The sequence below is a fragment of the Hippocampus guttulatus genome, chromosome 13 (genome assembly GCF_054856545.1).
Source record: "Hippocampus guttulatus isolate MCC_2025c chromosome 13, RoL_Hgut_1.0, whole genome shotgun sequence".
Lineage (NCBI taxonomy): Eukaryota > Metazoa > Chordata > Actinopteri > Syngnathiformes > Syngnathidae > Hippocampus > Hippocampus guttulatus.
Window position 1 is genome coordinate 11,004,737 of NC_141273.1, and position 16,418 is coordinate 11,021,154.

Genomic DNA, 16,418 nt, shown 5'->3' on the forward strand with positions numbered 1-16,418 from the left:
CCAAAATGTGTATGTGCTTACTCAATTTGGGTGGTGTGATGACTTGTAATTTATTGCATGACTAAGGTATATTTTTTCCTGTTCGATGCAATACTGTATAATGCTCAGAGGGCTATACTCACCTGTTACTACTTGTTTATAGTTGTATGTACCGATATATTTTAATCTTAATGGTATTTTTCCTCTGGATAGTAGTATTTTATTGCATTTTATTTTTAATCCATTTAATATGTGTTCTTATTTTGAAGAGGTTAAAAATAAATACATAAAAATGTAGCAGGATCACTGTCACACTTAACAGTCAACAGTCGAACCTGTATTTTTTTTTGCGCCTTCATTTATTTTGAACAAATACTCAGGGTGCTGTCAGTCACAATTTTTGCACTTTTGTTAAATGATCATAAATGAATCCCAGGTCAGCTGGGATCAGCTCCAGTTCACACACGATGAGAACAAGCACTGTAGAACATTCAATAGTGGTGTGAACATATTTTCCACTTTTGATTGGTCGACGTTGATTTAATGCTTTTTGTAGTTGTAGTTCATAGCGGTTTAGAAATGCACTGCATTATACTGAGTGGTTCTCACACACTGTCTCGCTAATGGACTGCCGGCCAGTTAGGCAAGCAAAATAAATAATATGTGACACAGCTGTTAACATCTCTGTTGCTGTCAATGGAAACGGATCTCAAGCTGACGACCAAACACATCTTGTATTTGTTGAATTTGGTTACACATTGATGAAATCATAAGGCAATATAAATTCCACATTCCTCATTATTTATCACGCATGCCATGTTAAAAAAACATGTCAAATTTGCTAGATGTATGCAGTTAGAATCTGTGATGTGAACTCAACCCAAAACATTTCATTCAGCATGGAAATTGGATGGACTGTCATCAGTTCTTTTATCCCCATTCTTAGTGTGCATTTTTCAAATTTGAATGAATAAGGATTTTTATTTTAACACCATGTTTGTTTCAATTTTTTACAGATCTTTGTATTATATCTTTTATTATAGAAGGCATTATTATAGTCATTTTTTTTATTTTAAACAAAGATTTACTTTCACGTAACTTAGAAACGGTCCCTATTTCCTTGTTGAGTTTTATGCAAATCGTAGATTTCTATTAAAGTGTTACATTTACCAACTCTCTGTGATAACGATTTGTTTGTGGCTTTGAGATCATCGGAGGATGAAAGACAAACTTTATGTTCACAAAGAATTTGTTGCTTGAAAAGAATGATAAATCATGCATTGTAATTTGGACTGTCAGAGCTTTTGGGAACTTTAAAGGGCCGTTTTCTCTAATCCTGCTTCCAGTTGAGAAATTCCCTGGCACCCAACCACCCACTGGCTTTGTTTTTCCTGGCTGTGATAACCCAAACAGTCTTAAGACACAAGTGATGATTTATGTGGAGGGAGAAAAGTCTCAAATCTGCTTAACCTCTTGAGTAATTAAAATATTTTCCAGAGTCTGTCGGGTGATGGTAAGAGCAAAAGATGGCAGCACAGGGGAGAAACAGTTGAGGTTGCAGCTGCTCATTTTGTGCGCTCCCCTGTTTCTTCTCCTCCTCCTCATGCCCCTTTTTTGCGCCCTCCCAACTGCCCCTGTCACCTTTGCCCTGTGTTCCAGCTGTCGTGTGTTTTGAAAGGACCATTTGCAGCTCCTCCTAGTGTTCTGACACAGGGGGGCGGGGGGGGGATGAGCAATGTGACGGGATGCGACAGCCACTGGTCGTAAGGGGCCACTGGCTAGATTCTTGCCAACTTACTTTTTTCCATTTTTAGTCTGGCTGCAACTGCTCAAAACGAATAGCTTCCACCCATGTCCGCATGACGAGAAGCAACGCAGCTCGGAGGCATGGTGCGCATTAGACAAATGGTGTATGACAAAAAACAAAAAACATTCAATGTACACCGTCAATGCAGAATCAGTGATGCAGATAAGAATAGGAGCAGTCACCGTGTGTTTTCATGGCCCTGGCAAACTTGGGCGCACAGTAAAGGAGGGGTGTGTGTTCACAGGGGCAAGACAAAGCAGTGGTTGTGCCCCGGGATCTGTGGCCTCAGCACGGCAAAAAGTTCTCACACACAGTGAAAGATCGGAAAGGATGGAAAGAGAATGAGAGTGGGGGAGTAAGTAGAGAGAGAAAACACTTCCTGGAGGTTCATTCTTCCTCACTGCAACCATCAATGGCATTCTCCCCCTGACCCACTCCTCTCGCAGATAAACAAAAGAGCCCGCATTCCACTGGTGCCTGACCGGCCAAGCAACCAGCAGCCATCCAGCCACAGTGGAAGCACATCACTGACCTCACCAGTTCACAGTCACCTCATATAAGGGCGGCCTTGAACTGCTCTGTGGGATTGAGGAACCATGTAATGCATCCTAATTTAAAATCCCCCTGGAAGAATTTGGTTTGAATTTAAGTATATGTCCTCAAAAAGCTGTGACAAACAGGCTCCTCGGTGGAAAACGTCAGTCCATCCCAATCACGCAACATAGGAATACAAATCGGATAGTTGATGGCCCTATTGTCATTTGGCATCACCAGACATAACACTACATGCAAAGCATACGCGTCTTTTTTTTCTGCTCTGGCTCTTGGTGAAGGGGGATGCTTTTTGCTCTGCTATCTATCTATCTATCTATCTATCTATCTATCTATCTATCTATCTATCTATCTATCTATCTATCTATCTATCTATCTATCTATCTATCTATCTATCTATCTATCAACAGCCCATTAAGTCATGTAAAGTGTCACATTCTGTGTAGTCTATATCTATAAATCCAGCTTCTGTTTCTCCCTTCGAACCTGCAGAACAACAAAGTTGGCTGACATCACTGGAGCAGGAACAAATAAGGAGGATGAGGAATACCCCGCCGAATGGCAACAGCAAAAGATACAGGATAGCTTCAGTCTTCCTTACTTATATGACAAGAGCAGCTTGGCAAAGGTAACACACGACAACAGAAGGGGCTGGGGGCAGAGGCCCCTGTGTATACACCAGCAGCTGGCTCTACTATCCTGTTCCAATGATGCTGTTTACCAAATACGGCGGAGAGAGGAACCTCTAAAGGTCAAACAGGGATGCTGCATCATGTTAAAATAATGAACGTAGAAATTAAAAGGTGACTTGACTCTCACGTTGTTGCCATACACAGTTACAGACGAAACCGGTTTATTAAAGAGGAAGTCAAGTCCAAAATTATCTTTCCAATAATATGTTCTATGTGGCCCTGTCAGTCTAAACACAGTATTCTGATTCATAATGCGTTTTGTAGACCATGAATTAAGCTGCAAAATCCACCTGTTTTAACCATCTCACGGGGTGGCCATTCTCCCACTTGCTGTTGAACGAAGATGACATTGCAGTGTCGAATGGCTCAGCTTACAAACGTCACATGACCAACCCAACCTCCCCCCCACCCAGAAACCAAGTGAGTCATGATTGATCATTACCTGAGCCTTTAGGCACTGTGATGTCATTTTCAGTCGACGGCAAGTACAAGGCAAAATGGATACCCTTTGAGATGCACGTGGTCAGCTGGATTGCTGCTTAATTCGTATTCCACAAACGCAATATTAATTAGAACGCCATGTTTAGACTAGTGGAGCCGCATGGAACATATTATCCATCCATCCATTTTCCGAACTGCTTAATCCTCACTAGGGTCGCGGGGGGTGCTGGAGCCTATCCCAGCCGTCTTCGGGCAGTAGGCGGGGACACCCTGAATCAGTTGCCAGCCAATCGCAGGGCACACAGAGACGAACAACCATTCACGCCCACACTCACACCTAGGGACAATTTAGAGCGTCCAATCAGCCTGCCATGCATGTTTTTTTTTTTTTTGGAATGTGGGAGGAAACCGGAGCACCCGGAGAAAACCCACGCAGGCCCGGGGAGAACATGCAAACTCCACACAGGGAGGCCGGAGCTGGAATTGAACCCGGTACCTCTGCACTGTGAAGCCGACGTGCTAACCACTGGACTACCGGGCCGCCCTGGAACATATTATTGTACATTCATTCATTCATTTTCCGAACCGCTTAATCCTCACGAGGGTCGCGGGGGGTGCCGGAGCCTATCCCAGCCGTCTTCAGGCAGTGGGCGGGGGACGCCCTGAACCGGTTGCCAGCCAATCACAGGGCACACAGAGACGAACAACCATGCGCACTCACACTCACACCTAGGGACAATTTAGCGTGTTCAATCAGCCTGCCATGCATGTTTTTGGAACGTGGGAGGAAACCGGAGTACCCGGAGAAAACCCACGCAGGCCCGGGGAGAACATGCAAACTCCACACAGGGAGGCCGGAGCTGGAATTGAACTCGGTACCTCTGCACTGTGAAGTCGACGTGCTAACCGCTGGACTACCGGGCCGCCCCTATTATTGTACAGGCTTTTTTTTTTTTACTTGACTTCCCATTTAAGTGTTCGTAGAGCGCGTCTTCCAAATCATTGTCCATAATAAAAATGACAAGGACAATCGTTTGCAACCGCAATATAATTATAAGTTGAGTTAACAGTTAGCCCGGCTTCCTCGACTTTTTTCTCCTCCTCCTCCAACAAATCCCGACTAATTGCCTTTAGGGGTTAACACCATCTGAGTCATCTGAGGGCTTTATACAATTGAGAGAGTGTCTGTTACTACCTTGAACCAACTGCACTGGCCTGCCTGTACCTGTCCCAGTTCAACTCCAGTATTCTCTGGCAAGCTCTGCTGTGTCTGTTTCTGACTCTTTTTTTTTAAAATAAACAAGTGTGTGCATTATAAAGTGAAAAGGGGGGGGGGGGTGAAGGGAAAGAGTTTGCATAGTTGTAGAGTAAATATGCTGTTTAGTGGGACACAGCTGCTGCCAGAGCAAGAGAGGTTGGTTATATTTGATTCTGAACCTAATTTCATGGCACGTGGCTTTGTTAGGAAATGCCAGCAACAATTTCTATCTCACAGCGACTCTGAAATAAAAGTCCCCCCCCCCCTTCTTCTTTGGCAAACACTTACTCCACAGCGGCCATAAACTAAAACAGTCATAGATCAACAAGTAAACACTGCGCTTGGGTGATGACTTTGGGTTTTAATCTTTACATTTTAGACCGGAAATGTAAGGGTTAGGGTTAAATGGGCTGTGAAATTGGTGCGAAGGATCAACTGGAAAGTTGGATGATTAAAAATAATTCATTGTTTTGACTCCACTCTGTCATGCCTTATGTTATCTTGCAGAAAAATAGCTAGACAAGTATGATTTGCATACAAACGTGTCATCCGGTTTAGGTCTGGTAGACAATTTTTGAGTTTTCAATGAATGTAGCAGCATGTTTTGGGAATGTGGGAAGAATCGGCAGTGCCTGGAGAAAACACACGCAAGCACAGGATGAACATCCAAACTTTACACAAGAGTACACCCGTAGCCAAGATTTGAACGCAGAACATCAGAACTGTCAGACAAACCACAAGGCCACCGTGTTGCCTTTCTGAGATCATCAAAACAAAATATATCTTCACGGTTGCGAAAACACACGAGTAAGAAAACCAGAGGGCATTTTAAGAAGCGGTGGTTGAATGTAAATACTTACACTTTATTTGTTTTTCTGAAGAGTTTTTACTTTTGGTCTATTTTTAAAACAGCAGATATCTGTACTTTAATTTCGAAGTCAAAAGAGATTTGTTACTTTTTTCATGCTTCGCACACCACAACACAATGAAATAAGAACATAAATGGAGGGCCCGAAAGGCAACCACGAATGATATCTTGATTGAGATCTTGGGGTCTGATGAGGCTGGAAAAATACAGGGACAGCGGTAGCACCGTGGAACCTGGACTGCAGCAGATTCGGATGAGCCAGATATTCCCGAAAACATTGCCTTCTTTGGGAGAATTGTTTGATGATGTTTGTCTCCAAGAATGATTCATGGAGAATTTGCAGTGTCTTGCGCCAGTCTGAAAACCACCAGCCTGTGATGTTCCTAAATTTTGCGTATAATCAGAAAAAAACTCATGCAAGGAGGACTTTTTTCAATTCTCATTTTGTTAGAATTCTTACATTTTTTGGTTGATAGTTCAGAGCAAAGCTGTGCATGGGAACAGATTGCTACAGAGCCCCTAAGCCTAAGGGGACATGGAAGAAAAAAAAATTGCGTTCCCTCGCAAAGTTTTGCGTTCCCTGCAAAGTGTTGCATTCCCTCGCAAAGATTGCAAGATAACGCTTTTTTTGTAAGGGGACACTTTTTTTTTAAATGCGCGTATTTGTACTTTCGGGTCAAAAGTCTTTGTATTTCAAGCCAATTTACAAAGTAAAATTCCATTAAACTCGCCATCCATGTTTGTTGTTTTCAGTTACCCAGGAGATGACCCGAAAGTACATCAACACGCATTGTTTTAAAGCGCCCCGTTGCAAAAAAAAATAGCTTTATCCAGCAATCTTTGCGAGGGAACGTTTTTTTTCTTTCATGTCACCTTAGGGGCCCCGTAGATTGCTATATTGTATTGCACAAAATTATTAAAATCGGTATTGCATATAATTGTCAGAAAATTTTATGTTTAATGTTTACTTTCACTGAAGGAGTCGAGTCAGTACTTTATTTTTACTTTTATCTGTACGTATACTGAAGTACAGAGTGGGAGGTCTTTTACCACCGGTTAAAAAAAGAAAGAAAGTGTCAAGATAAAAAGTAAATAAATAAAACAAAAATAATGCTTCTTCTCTCATAACATGGTGTGTTGCTTTTGATTCCGAGGGGCAGAGGGCAACGTTCGTTCTTTGTGCTGAAGCTAATTATTGTGTAAAGTGCAGTCCCACACAGAGGACGTCAAAGTTCATCGAGGCCACACACACGCTCACCAGAAGCCCCCCTCTAACGGCCTCCCCTCCTCCGGGACCGATGGTACTGTGTGCTTGAAAATCGACGGCTCTAGGACCCGGCAGACCAGACTGCCACAGAGGCATTGCAGACGGCGAAATTTGGGAGGTGTAGTGGAAGAAAGGCAAGAGAAACGGAGTAAATGAGATCACTTTTGTCCAGATTATTCAAGGATTTATCAACTTAAAATACCACCGAATCAACTCACTAGAATGAGACGGACACATTGTTGAAATACTGCTCAGGTAAATGGCCGCGTTTCTTTCGCGTGGTTCACTATAAGAGCTCGAAAGCTAGTCAGGGTATGTCCCCATTGTACTTACATGGGATGCGGTTATTCTCACCCGAGCTGCCCCGCTAGGCCCCAAATCCTTTCTGTCGCTTAATGCAAGCCTGAAATGTACTACTTTCCCGACTCCCGTTGACTGTAAAAGTTACTTTAAAGTCACGGCTAGACGCGAGTTTCGAAAGCGAACCGGGCCGTTACGGCGAAGAGTACTGTATTTTCCACAAGCAACATTGAACGTCTCCTCAGATGTTTGCTTTCTGACAATGACCACTTTTTTGAGACGCAGCCTCGGGCCCGCTTGTAACTTTAAGCTGTGCCCCTATTGTACGTTAACATGCTTTTTTTGTCGTGCTTTTATGGCCCACAAGGAAATCTAATGAGACCAACAAGAGTGCGGCCCATTCATTGTTTTGAACACTGTTTACGCTTTATACTGTACGAGCCACACATATCATTAGCTTTCTTAGCCTGTTGTTGCTCAGCTTCAACACCCACTCTTAAAGATCACACTCATTTTACGTTTCAACTACAATAACAATGTGCTGCCACGTCAGTTGTTTTTAGGGATCTCCTGAAACAGAGACGCCGTCGTGTTATTTCCTTATTGTATAAACTTCTAATCAGCACGTAGGAAGTGTTGACACTGTGTTTAGACTCCCCACGGGCGTTGAGTGTTATTGAAAATGCTTGAACGTTGTTGTTGCGTTCAAAGGTTTAAAAAGTTCAGGACTGGATGCTTTTCCGTGCTTACCTAAACCTATTTGACTGTATTGTTGTCAGCTTTGATTGAATAACTTCAGCTTTTGCAACACATCAATGTAGCAAATGCCTTTTAAGTGCTCGGTATTTTGGAATACAGGTACAGATACTGTATATGGAACACAGTTTAAGGGTAACCTGAAAAACTTATTTGGAAAGTGACTAGCCAAGGAAATACTGGACTGTTAAGACATGCACAGTACGTTTCCAATATTGTTATGAGAGCTAACTTTTGGTCCAAATACATATTGTAGCAGTAACGCATAGAATGTAGTAACATTAACAGTCTAAAGTTTCAATGACTAACACTTGGTTTCCCATTTGCCTTCTCAGAGTACAATGTCCCCAGGCATGTTATACCCTTTTACGCCTTTATGTCAGCATGTTTTCGCTGGTCATGAGACTACGTCTGTCCACTGTGTGTGCACATGGGGCCTTGCCATATGACCACCGGAAGACACAACACGTCGACGTAATGATGCAGCCAGTGACTGTTTGGAGCTGCCTGTTCTATTTAGAAGATATCAGCCGCCTCCCATCCAATCCAAGTGCTCTGACGCAAATGTGCCATCAGACGCATGTAGAATTTGTGGAATGGTGTTAGAAATTTTGTCCCTGTGCACAGTCAGATGTATTGTGTCCCATTGTGCCACAGGAGTTCAGACCTTATCACAGAGCAGGATACGCTTCTCACAATGATTGCCTACTGTTGGCGTCACATGAGCGTACCCTTCTTCAGTTTGTGAAGTCCCTCTGATAACATTGGAGCCTGAGACACTGATAACAGTTATTCAATTAATGTTGCTCACATTTACCAGGTCAGGAATAAAAAAACAAAACAAATTTGAATCTTTAAATAGTTATGTGAAGCTCTTCAGAACACTTCAGATGCATAATGGATGCGAGTCCAAGTCCATCATAGTTGTGGATTTGTATTCAACACCTAAGTTGAAGCAACGTTCCAATCTTCTCCGCATTGCTGGTCCACCTCGGGTTTGTTCATATTTACCAACAGTTCTTCTATAGGTTGTCATGGAAACTCCTTTGAATCTGCCCCAAGGTGAAACCTGTGGAGTCATAATTCTTTCATCACCCATACAAGCAGATTAAGTAATATTTTAACATTAATAGTAAAACTTCAAAATGATAAATGGGCAGCTCACCTTTAGATTTGATGATTGAGGTGTAGCGTAACTGAAGTTAACCGTTATAAACCTAAATAATATGTAAAACAGTGGTTCTTAACCACGTGGGTCCTAAACCCCGCAAGTTTCATACGTGCATTCACCGAACCCTTCGTAACTGGATAAACTTTTTATTTTAAGTTCAAAATCAAAACATCAGTCTGTATTATACCATTGCACAAAATGAACCATGGCCAGTTACAGGTGTTTAAAGTATTAAACCAACAAATGATGAATTTAACCCATAAATAGAAAAGCCTAACGCCGGAAATTTACTGCAAATCACAAACTTTTGCTGTTGCCTTCCAGAGATACATTTAGGAATGCTTGGCGTCACCTATTAAGTAACACTGTCACATGTCACTGTCTTCTTTTTCTTTGTGTGTATCTTTATTCTGCTCAAATAATTGGTGGCAAAGATAAATTGCAGTTTTGAGTATCTCAAAGGCTATGATTTGGTGACACCGAAAGGCTGAAAGCATTGTTGTTGGTGGGGAGTTTCTTCACATAATGTTTCAACATTCTTCTCCTTTCAGTGTACATTCCGTTCTGCCGAGCCATATTGTACTGAGCAGCCAGAACTCGGACGTGTGGATGACTTCTGTCACTATGATACCACCCTTGACGATTTCACGGGCATTTGGCTTTAGAGCTTTAACTTCTGATTAAGGGCTATCATTTGTAAAGTATTTTCAGGGAACTTCAAAGAGGAACTTGACACTCTCTATTTGACCGATCAGTCCGACTCTCACTGTAGGATCCATTTCCCATTAACAAGTGCGCGTGATGGATGGTCTCGCTTCAAATGTAAATACTCGAGTAAAAGCCTATACGTTTTGTAACTGTAAACCAGCTGCTGACTCTTGCCCTCCCCAGCAGGAGCAGAATATAGAGCATAAACAAGCTTACGACCATTGATCTGTGATGAAGGAAGTAGTGCGGTGGGGTTGGCCTGAATTTCTTCCTCCTGCCATAAACACTTGTGACTATCATCGCTAGTTCAAGTCACAAATGGTGTGTGTGTGTGTGTGTGTGTTTCTGTCTCTGTGGGATCTTCGCTTCAAGACACCGATTTGCATTGAATGAGTTGGCCCCCAAAGCTGGAGCCAGAAAGATGAATGATTAAAAGCCACAGCGACAGTAAGGCAGGCAGGCGGTGGCGGCGCAGAGGCCTTAGGACCATGTGACCCGCTGTTCAGGGTACTGGGTTCATTCAGTGGCTGCTGGCTGCAGCGCTGGCAGGAGCCCAGCTTTTTCCACACAGGCCGCACTAGCAACAGGTCGCTCCCATTAAAACAGCAGCACTCTGTTGTGGCTCCGGAGCCGCTCTTGCGTATGTGTCGCTTTTTCGGCTGCGGCGTACGCACCACGGTATGTTCGTCTGAAACATCCCAATTTATATATCATTTGTGCGTGCTTGTGCGAACAGTGTGCGCACCGAGATGCTGAAGAGTACCAATAGCTTAGGTACCATTATGTTTATTTATTTGCCACCCTCGCTCAAAATAAGCTCCAAGGAGCAAACATGACAATGTTTCTGAAAAATGGCAATCGGTCAAAATGCAAAGTCTGGTTGAAATAGCTACGTCAACCAGAGTAAAACACACCAAGAATTTTGAAAATGGAATGAAGGCTTCCAGAAATTGATCTTTTTGTGTGGAGGGGGAAATGGCTGACTAGCCATTTGCGGGGAGCCAGCTAAGTGAAGTCAGCTGCATCGATGTTTGTTCATAAGCTACTCTGCATAGCAACGCAAGGGCCAACTTCAAAATAAAAACCTAAAAAATAATACTTTACATTAGTGATTCTCAAGTGGTGGGTGGGGACCCCAAAGTGAGTTGTGGGCCGTTATTTCATACATAAATTACATACAGTATATTGATTATTCCAATGTGGTACGGCCTGAAAGCTTAGAAAGGCCGCGCTTTTCGCCATCTTAGCACAATTTTCCAAAGCTACGATGGAAGACTTAACATTTAGCCCACTGCTTGGCGAGCCCCCTCTGACTAGCGGACAGGTTTCAGCTAAAATATCCATAAATAAATTCCTACGAGCCGGAATTGCAAGGTGTTCTCTAAATCATCAACTCCAAACTGTCATTTGACGTTGCCATTTCTAATCGCGTCACATGCACTAAAACTCGACTTAAATAGAGCAAATAGATGATTATTCACGAGAAAGGCAGTATGGGTCGTGGAAACATTTATCGAATGAAACATTTTTATTGAATTGTATTGAATTCAACAAATGAAATCTCCCAAACACATCTTGGAAAGCGTGTGCGGACTCCAATTTAACATGAGTTAGAATTTGATTAAATCACCTTGCCCTCTTGAAGAGATTTTTTTTTCCACCCAATTGAGTGGTATACATTATCGTTTGGTGGACATTTTCAGTTTTTAAATATTGATTATGTTATTGCCAACTTTTTATGCTAGGTGTTCTGTTGTATTATTTCTATCCATCCATCCATCCATCCATCCATCCATCCATCCATCCATCCATCCATCCATCCATCCATCCATCCATCCATCTTCTACCGCTTATCCGGGGCCGGGTCGCGGGGGCAACAGCTTTAGCAGGGAAGCCCAGACTTCCCTCTCCCTAGCTACTTCTTCCAGCTCTCCCCGGGGGATCCCGAGGCGTTCCCAGGCCAGCTGGGTGACATAGTCACTCCAGCGTGTCCTGGGTCTTCCTCGGGGTCTCCTCCCGGTGGGACATATTTGATGTTAAATGCTCCGTAAAGCCGTTTGTTGCATTTGCAACTGTTGTGAAAGCGTTATATAAAGATGTATTATGTTGAATAGGTTATTGTACTTTAGTAACCAATTATTTTTCCCTGATTGTATCGGCTACAGAGGATTTTAAAGCGGTTTATGTGCTAATGTCATGTTTTTTTTTTAAAGAAATATTCACCAAGATCATGTTCTTTTGTCACCCCCCCCCCCCCCCCCCCACACACACACACACCGTTTGTGGGACACAACCGCCCACAACCTCACTGCAATAACCAAAAACACCGAGCAAAAATACCCCCCAAACTCTTTTTGCTCATTGAGATGAGTGAGCACAACAACAATAAAAAGTGTGTTTATCACCTCACTCAGTGAGACATTTATTTGGGCCCAGTGCTGGACTGATATGACCCAGAGTCTGTCAATAGTCACATCCACTTCCTGTTATTGTCCCTGGCAGTAGGATGGCTGAGGCCACTCACACAGAGCTCTTCCGATGGATTTACTCTGATGGAACGGCAGCAGACAAATTGATTTCAGTGGAAGGGCAGAGATCGCCTGGTGCAGTGTGTGACATTTGTGTGAACAAGTAGTGAAATTGATCCCTTCTCTTTCTCCTGTCCTGCGTTCAAAGCTGTATTTATGTGAGGTAAATGAAGGGAAAGGTCAAGTGGTTTGTCATGATAGCCTGATAGGATTTGGATGTTTGTAATTACCGGACTATAGAAAGTGCTCGATTCATTGCTTCATTTATATACTTACTGTGGTATCACAGTGTGTGTGTGTGTGTGTGTGTGTGTGTGTGTGTGTGTGTGTGTGTGTGTGTGTGTGTGTGTGTGTGTGTGTGTGTGTGTGGAGCCATCTGATCATTAAGAGTCATATGTCTTCTGTTTGTGTGTCTGTCTGTCTATCTGTCTATCTATATTTGCAAAGATCGTTTTATTTAGATCACCAAAATATGTTCATCCTGTTTCAATTCCAAGAACATATACAGTCAAACCTCGGTTTTCGAACGTCTCTGTTCTCAACCAAATCGGTTTTCGACCCAAAATTTAGAGTTTTTTAATGTCTCGGATTACGACCGAAAATCGGTTCTCGACCAAACTGAGCGCACTTGAATGCCACTTGACTCCTCTTGCCTTCCTTACACGAGGAAGTGACGCTTCCTCGTGTAGCGTTCCATTGTGAGCAGACGTGTTCAATAAAGATTTTTTTTTTTTTTAAAGAGCATGGTTTCGGTTTTCGAACAGCTTTCTGGAACGGGTTATGATCGAAAACCGAGGTATGACGGTCATGTCATATTTTCTAAATTGAGTCAAGGTCATACACATACTGTGAAATAATGTTCCACAGTGATTTTTGATTTAGTGCTCTTGTATTGAATGAATATCATTCAGTTGTCCATGTCTACCCAATGTTCTGGCCCAGTGAATGTAGCCTACATTTCTGTCACTAAATTTTAAAGTCATTCTTGAGTGTCAACAGGTTAGACCTTGACTATTACCTAATTGCCTACGGAAGTTTGCACTGCACTTAACAGAGTAAGTGCGTCTTCTGCATCAGTTACTTATGCGCACATCAGGCAGGCAGTTTGTCTGGATGAGTTCCAGCAACATTTCTGTGTGCCTGCCTGCGCCGTTGGTCAGGCATGAGTAACAACTACAACAAGAACATACAGATATGGCAGGTAAAAAGTTGTTTACATACTTAAGACGGTTGTAGGCAACGTTCAATAATAAAGGACATCTATTCATTATTTTTCAGTCAACGAAACCCTCTAAATAATTATCATAACGCAATCTAAAAATGTCATTCCGGCAAGAATGATTGTGCTTTTTGTAATGCATGATTAGGATTAGCGAGACTTTTTCTGCCTGACTCCTTAAGCACCAGCTCCTGGGTCTCATTGCCTCTCTTCTGAGTTGACCTGAAGGTTAATATTCAGACAGGTGGAAAAAAAATCTTCCACCTCAATATAGGGCTAATTTTTTACCTTTTTCCAACTAATAGATAACCAGGGCCTCGTGTGCTGGGGCAAGTGAAGAGAACTTGGAAAAACGAAGTGACTCTTCCTCTGGAAATCCTGGATCCTCTACCCTGTCCACCAACATGACCAATGTGGTGATCGTCAAGGAGGGATGGCTGCATAAAAGAGGTACAAATCTGTTCTTTGAAATGTATGTTTTATGTTCGGTTTTAATGTAATATACAGGATAACACATGTAGATGTTAAATGTTCATGATCTGAAGTACAGAAGAGCCTATAACACAAGCTGTCTTTATTTTGAAGACAATTACATAATGTGTGGCGGATTGAGTTGCACTGTTGTGCTTTTACAAATCCCATTTCTGAATATTCTCAGTTGTAAAAAATGCTGAACCTCTCTTAGTAATGACACAGTTGTCGAATGTGGGTTTGAATATTTCCAGAAACTCTTATATTCTTTTCCTATACTGTTGTAGCCACGGGCCTTTTTTCGAAATCAAAAAAATACAGAAACAAAACTTCAAAATACATGTAAGAATCCTTTGATTCTCACATGATATGTTGTCAAATGTTTTGGGCTACTTAAGCGGTATATGTTTTTCTGAATATCCTTAAGCTGTTCTGGTGTTCTACTTTGTAAAATAAGTTGGGGTTAAGATGACAGATGCGATGCCGATGAAATATCCTGTGATGATAACATTCAATTGATGGCACTTGCACGGCTGCAATTCAGTTGCAGCGTATTGCACAGTCATCATCACCACATGCACTAAAACTTATCCCAAGCATGCAAATCTTTGGATAAAAAAACAAATTATCAGTCATGCCGCACACAACAAACCAAATAGAGGAAGCCGATTCTCCGAAACGACCTCTTTCTAAACAAAGGTGTCAGACAAGACAGTCAAACACAGCTTATTTCTCGTCTTTGGCTGCATTTCCAACCAAAGAGGGAGAATAACATATGCTTCACTTATAAAATCCTCAATAACCCAAATTTTTTTCTTGGTTCTCCTCGATGCAACACTTTTCAGATTTTGCAGGGATCTTTATCATGATCTGTGACGTACGTTAAATATTTCGGATATATGAATTTTCACCTTAACTCGGGTAACTCATTGTCACATATACAGAAGTGTTAAAACAGTTCAAAGTGTATATTATTATCACTGAAATCTTCAAAGGTCAATAGCCACGCAGTCTCCCGTGGGCTTCATTGCAGTGCTCTGACATAGCTGTGTGGTGTGGCGGGTGTTAGCCCTGTGTTTGGATGAAGAGGCATTCCTCACATACCTGCTGACTTGGAGTGCTTTATGTGTGCACACTATCTCAGCCCTCCAACCACAGCTGTCCCTCAGAGTCCACCACCACCAGAGGCTACAGTAAATGTGATAAGCAAGCTGTCTGAGACCAGTGATGACTCTTAAGGCCCCGGGGCCAAGGAATCAGGCTTTACTTGGAATGGGGGTCAAACCGTGATTCTGGCTCAGGGGTTAAGGTGCTGAGAGAAGGTCACAAGAACTTTTTCTGGAACTCCATACCAGAACTGCTATTGTGTTGGATGCTGACGATATGGTTTTGAACTACGGAATCGAACGTTACATTTTAAATGTCTTCAAATATATTTTGCCATGTAAAAGAATAAAGAGATAATGATTTACCATCTACACTAAAATGTAGAGATGTACCAAGAGGGGAAAAAAAGGTCGTTTTTCAAGAATAGAAAACTGTTTTACACGCTACTGTGAGTCTTTGCAGTCGTCTCCATTTGTCTTCTGAGCGCGGAGAGCTGTCACACTCATACAAATTGACCACATTCACAAGTAAAGCTGAATGATTTGGGGGGGGGGGGGTGGACTAATTGCAACCTTTTCCCCACCCTGATTCAGTTTAAAATTTCCTTTCCATAAGATGAGCCTATTTGTAGAATTTAGAGCTGCAATGATTAATCAACAACTACTCAGTTATCAAATTAATAGATGACTTAATTGATTAACCATCGAGGGACCTTTTCATTTAATATTGTCCAGATCCTTGGAACTTCAGCCTCTGGAAAGCACACAGATTACCCTTGTGTTGAATCAAAATCAGACAATCGCAAACATCTATTTTTACTTCGGAAGACAACGATCAAAATTTTCTACATGTTAAGTGTCAAACCATCTCCTTAATCGTAATTAATTTATGAAAATGTTATTTTAAGGGCTGTTCATCTTGCCCTTATCTGGGATCAGGTTGCTCCCTCTACTAGGCATTTCATCCAGCACTTCCAGCGCAACCTTGAGGCGTTCCCATGCCAGCCGAGAAGCCAGATGTGCCTTTGTTTTGGACAGGCAATAGTCTTCCACTTGGGTTCTGTTAAGAGCCAGATGCCCAAGCCGCTTCATGGAAATCGAATAAAAAAGAAATCTTATTGTCATTGCACATGTCACAAGTACAGAGCAGCAAAAATCATGACTTTGTTTCAACCGGCCCAAGGAAGATACAAAGACAGTGACACCATCTGGCTCCTCTTGATGTTGATCTGTTCTGACCCCCGTCTCAGATCTCGCCCTATCTCTAAGGGAGATGCCGGGCAACCTGCGGAGGA

General features: G+C 42.3%; 1 protein-coding gene across 1 annotated transcript in view; it reads left to right on the forward strand.

The window, feature by feature from the left end:
- Nucleotides 1-6,928: 6,928 nt before the first annotated feature.
- The window catches only part of akt1 (AKT serine/threonine kinase 1), a 36,837-nt gene continuing 27,347 nt past the window's right edge, over nt 6,929-16,418 (forward strand). The window contains exons 1-2 of the mRNA XM_086126812.1: nt 6,929-7,119; nt 13,852-13,996. Coding sequence (XP_085982938.1) covers nt 13,951-13,996 — 46 coding nt within the window. The 5' untranslated portion in view covers nt 6,929-7,119; nt 13,852-13,950. The remainder of the gene's footprint in view (nt 7,120-13,851; nt 13,997-16,418) is intronic.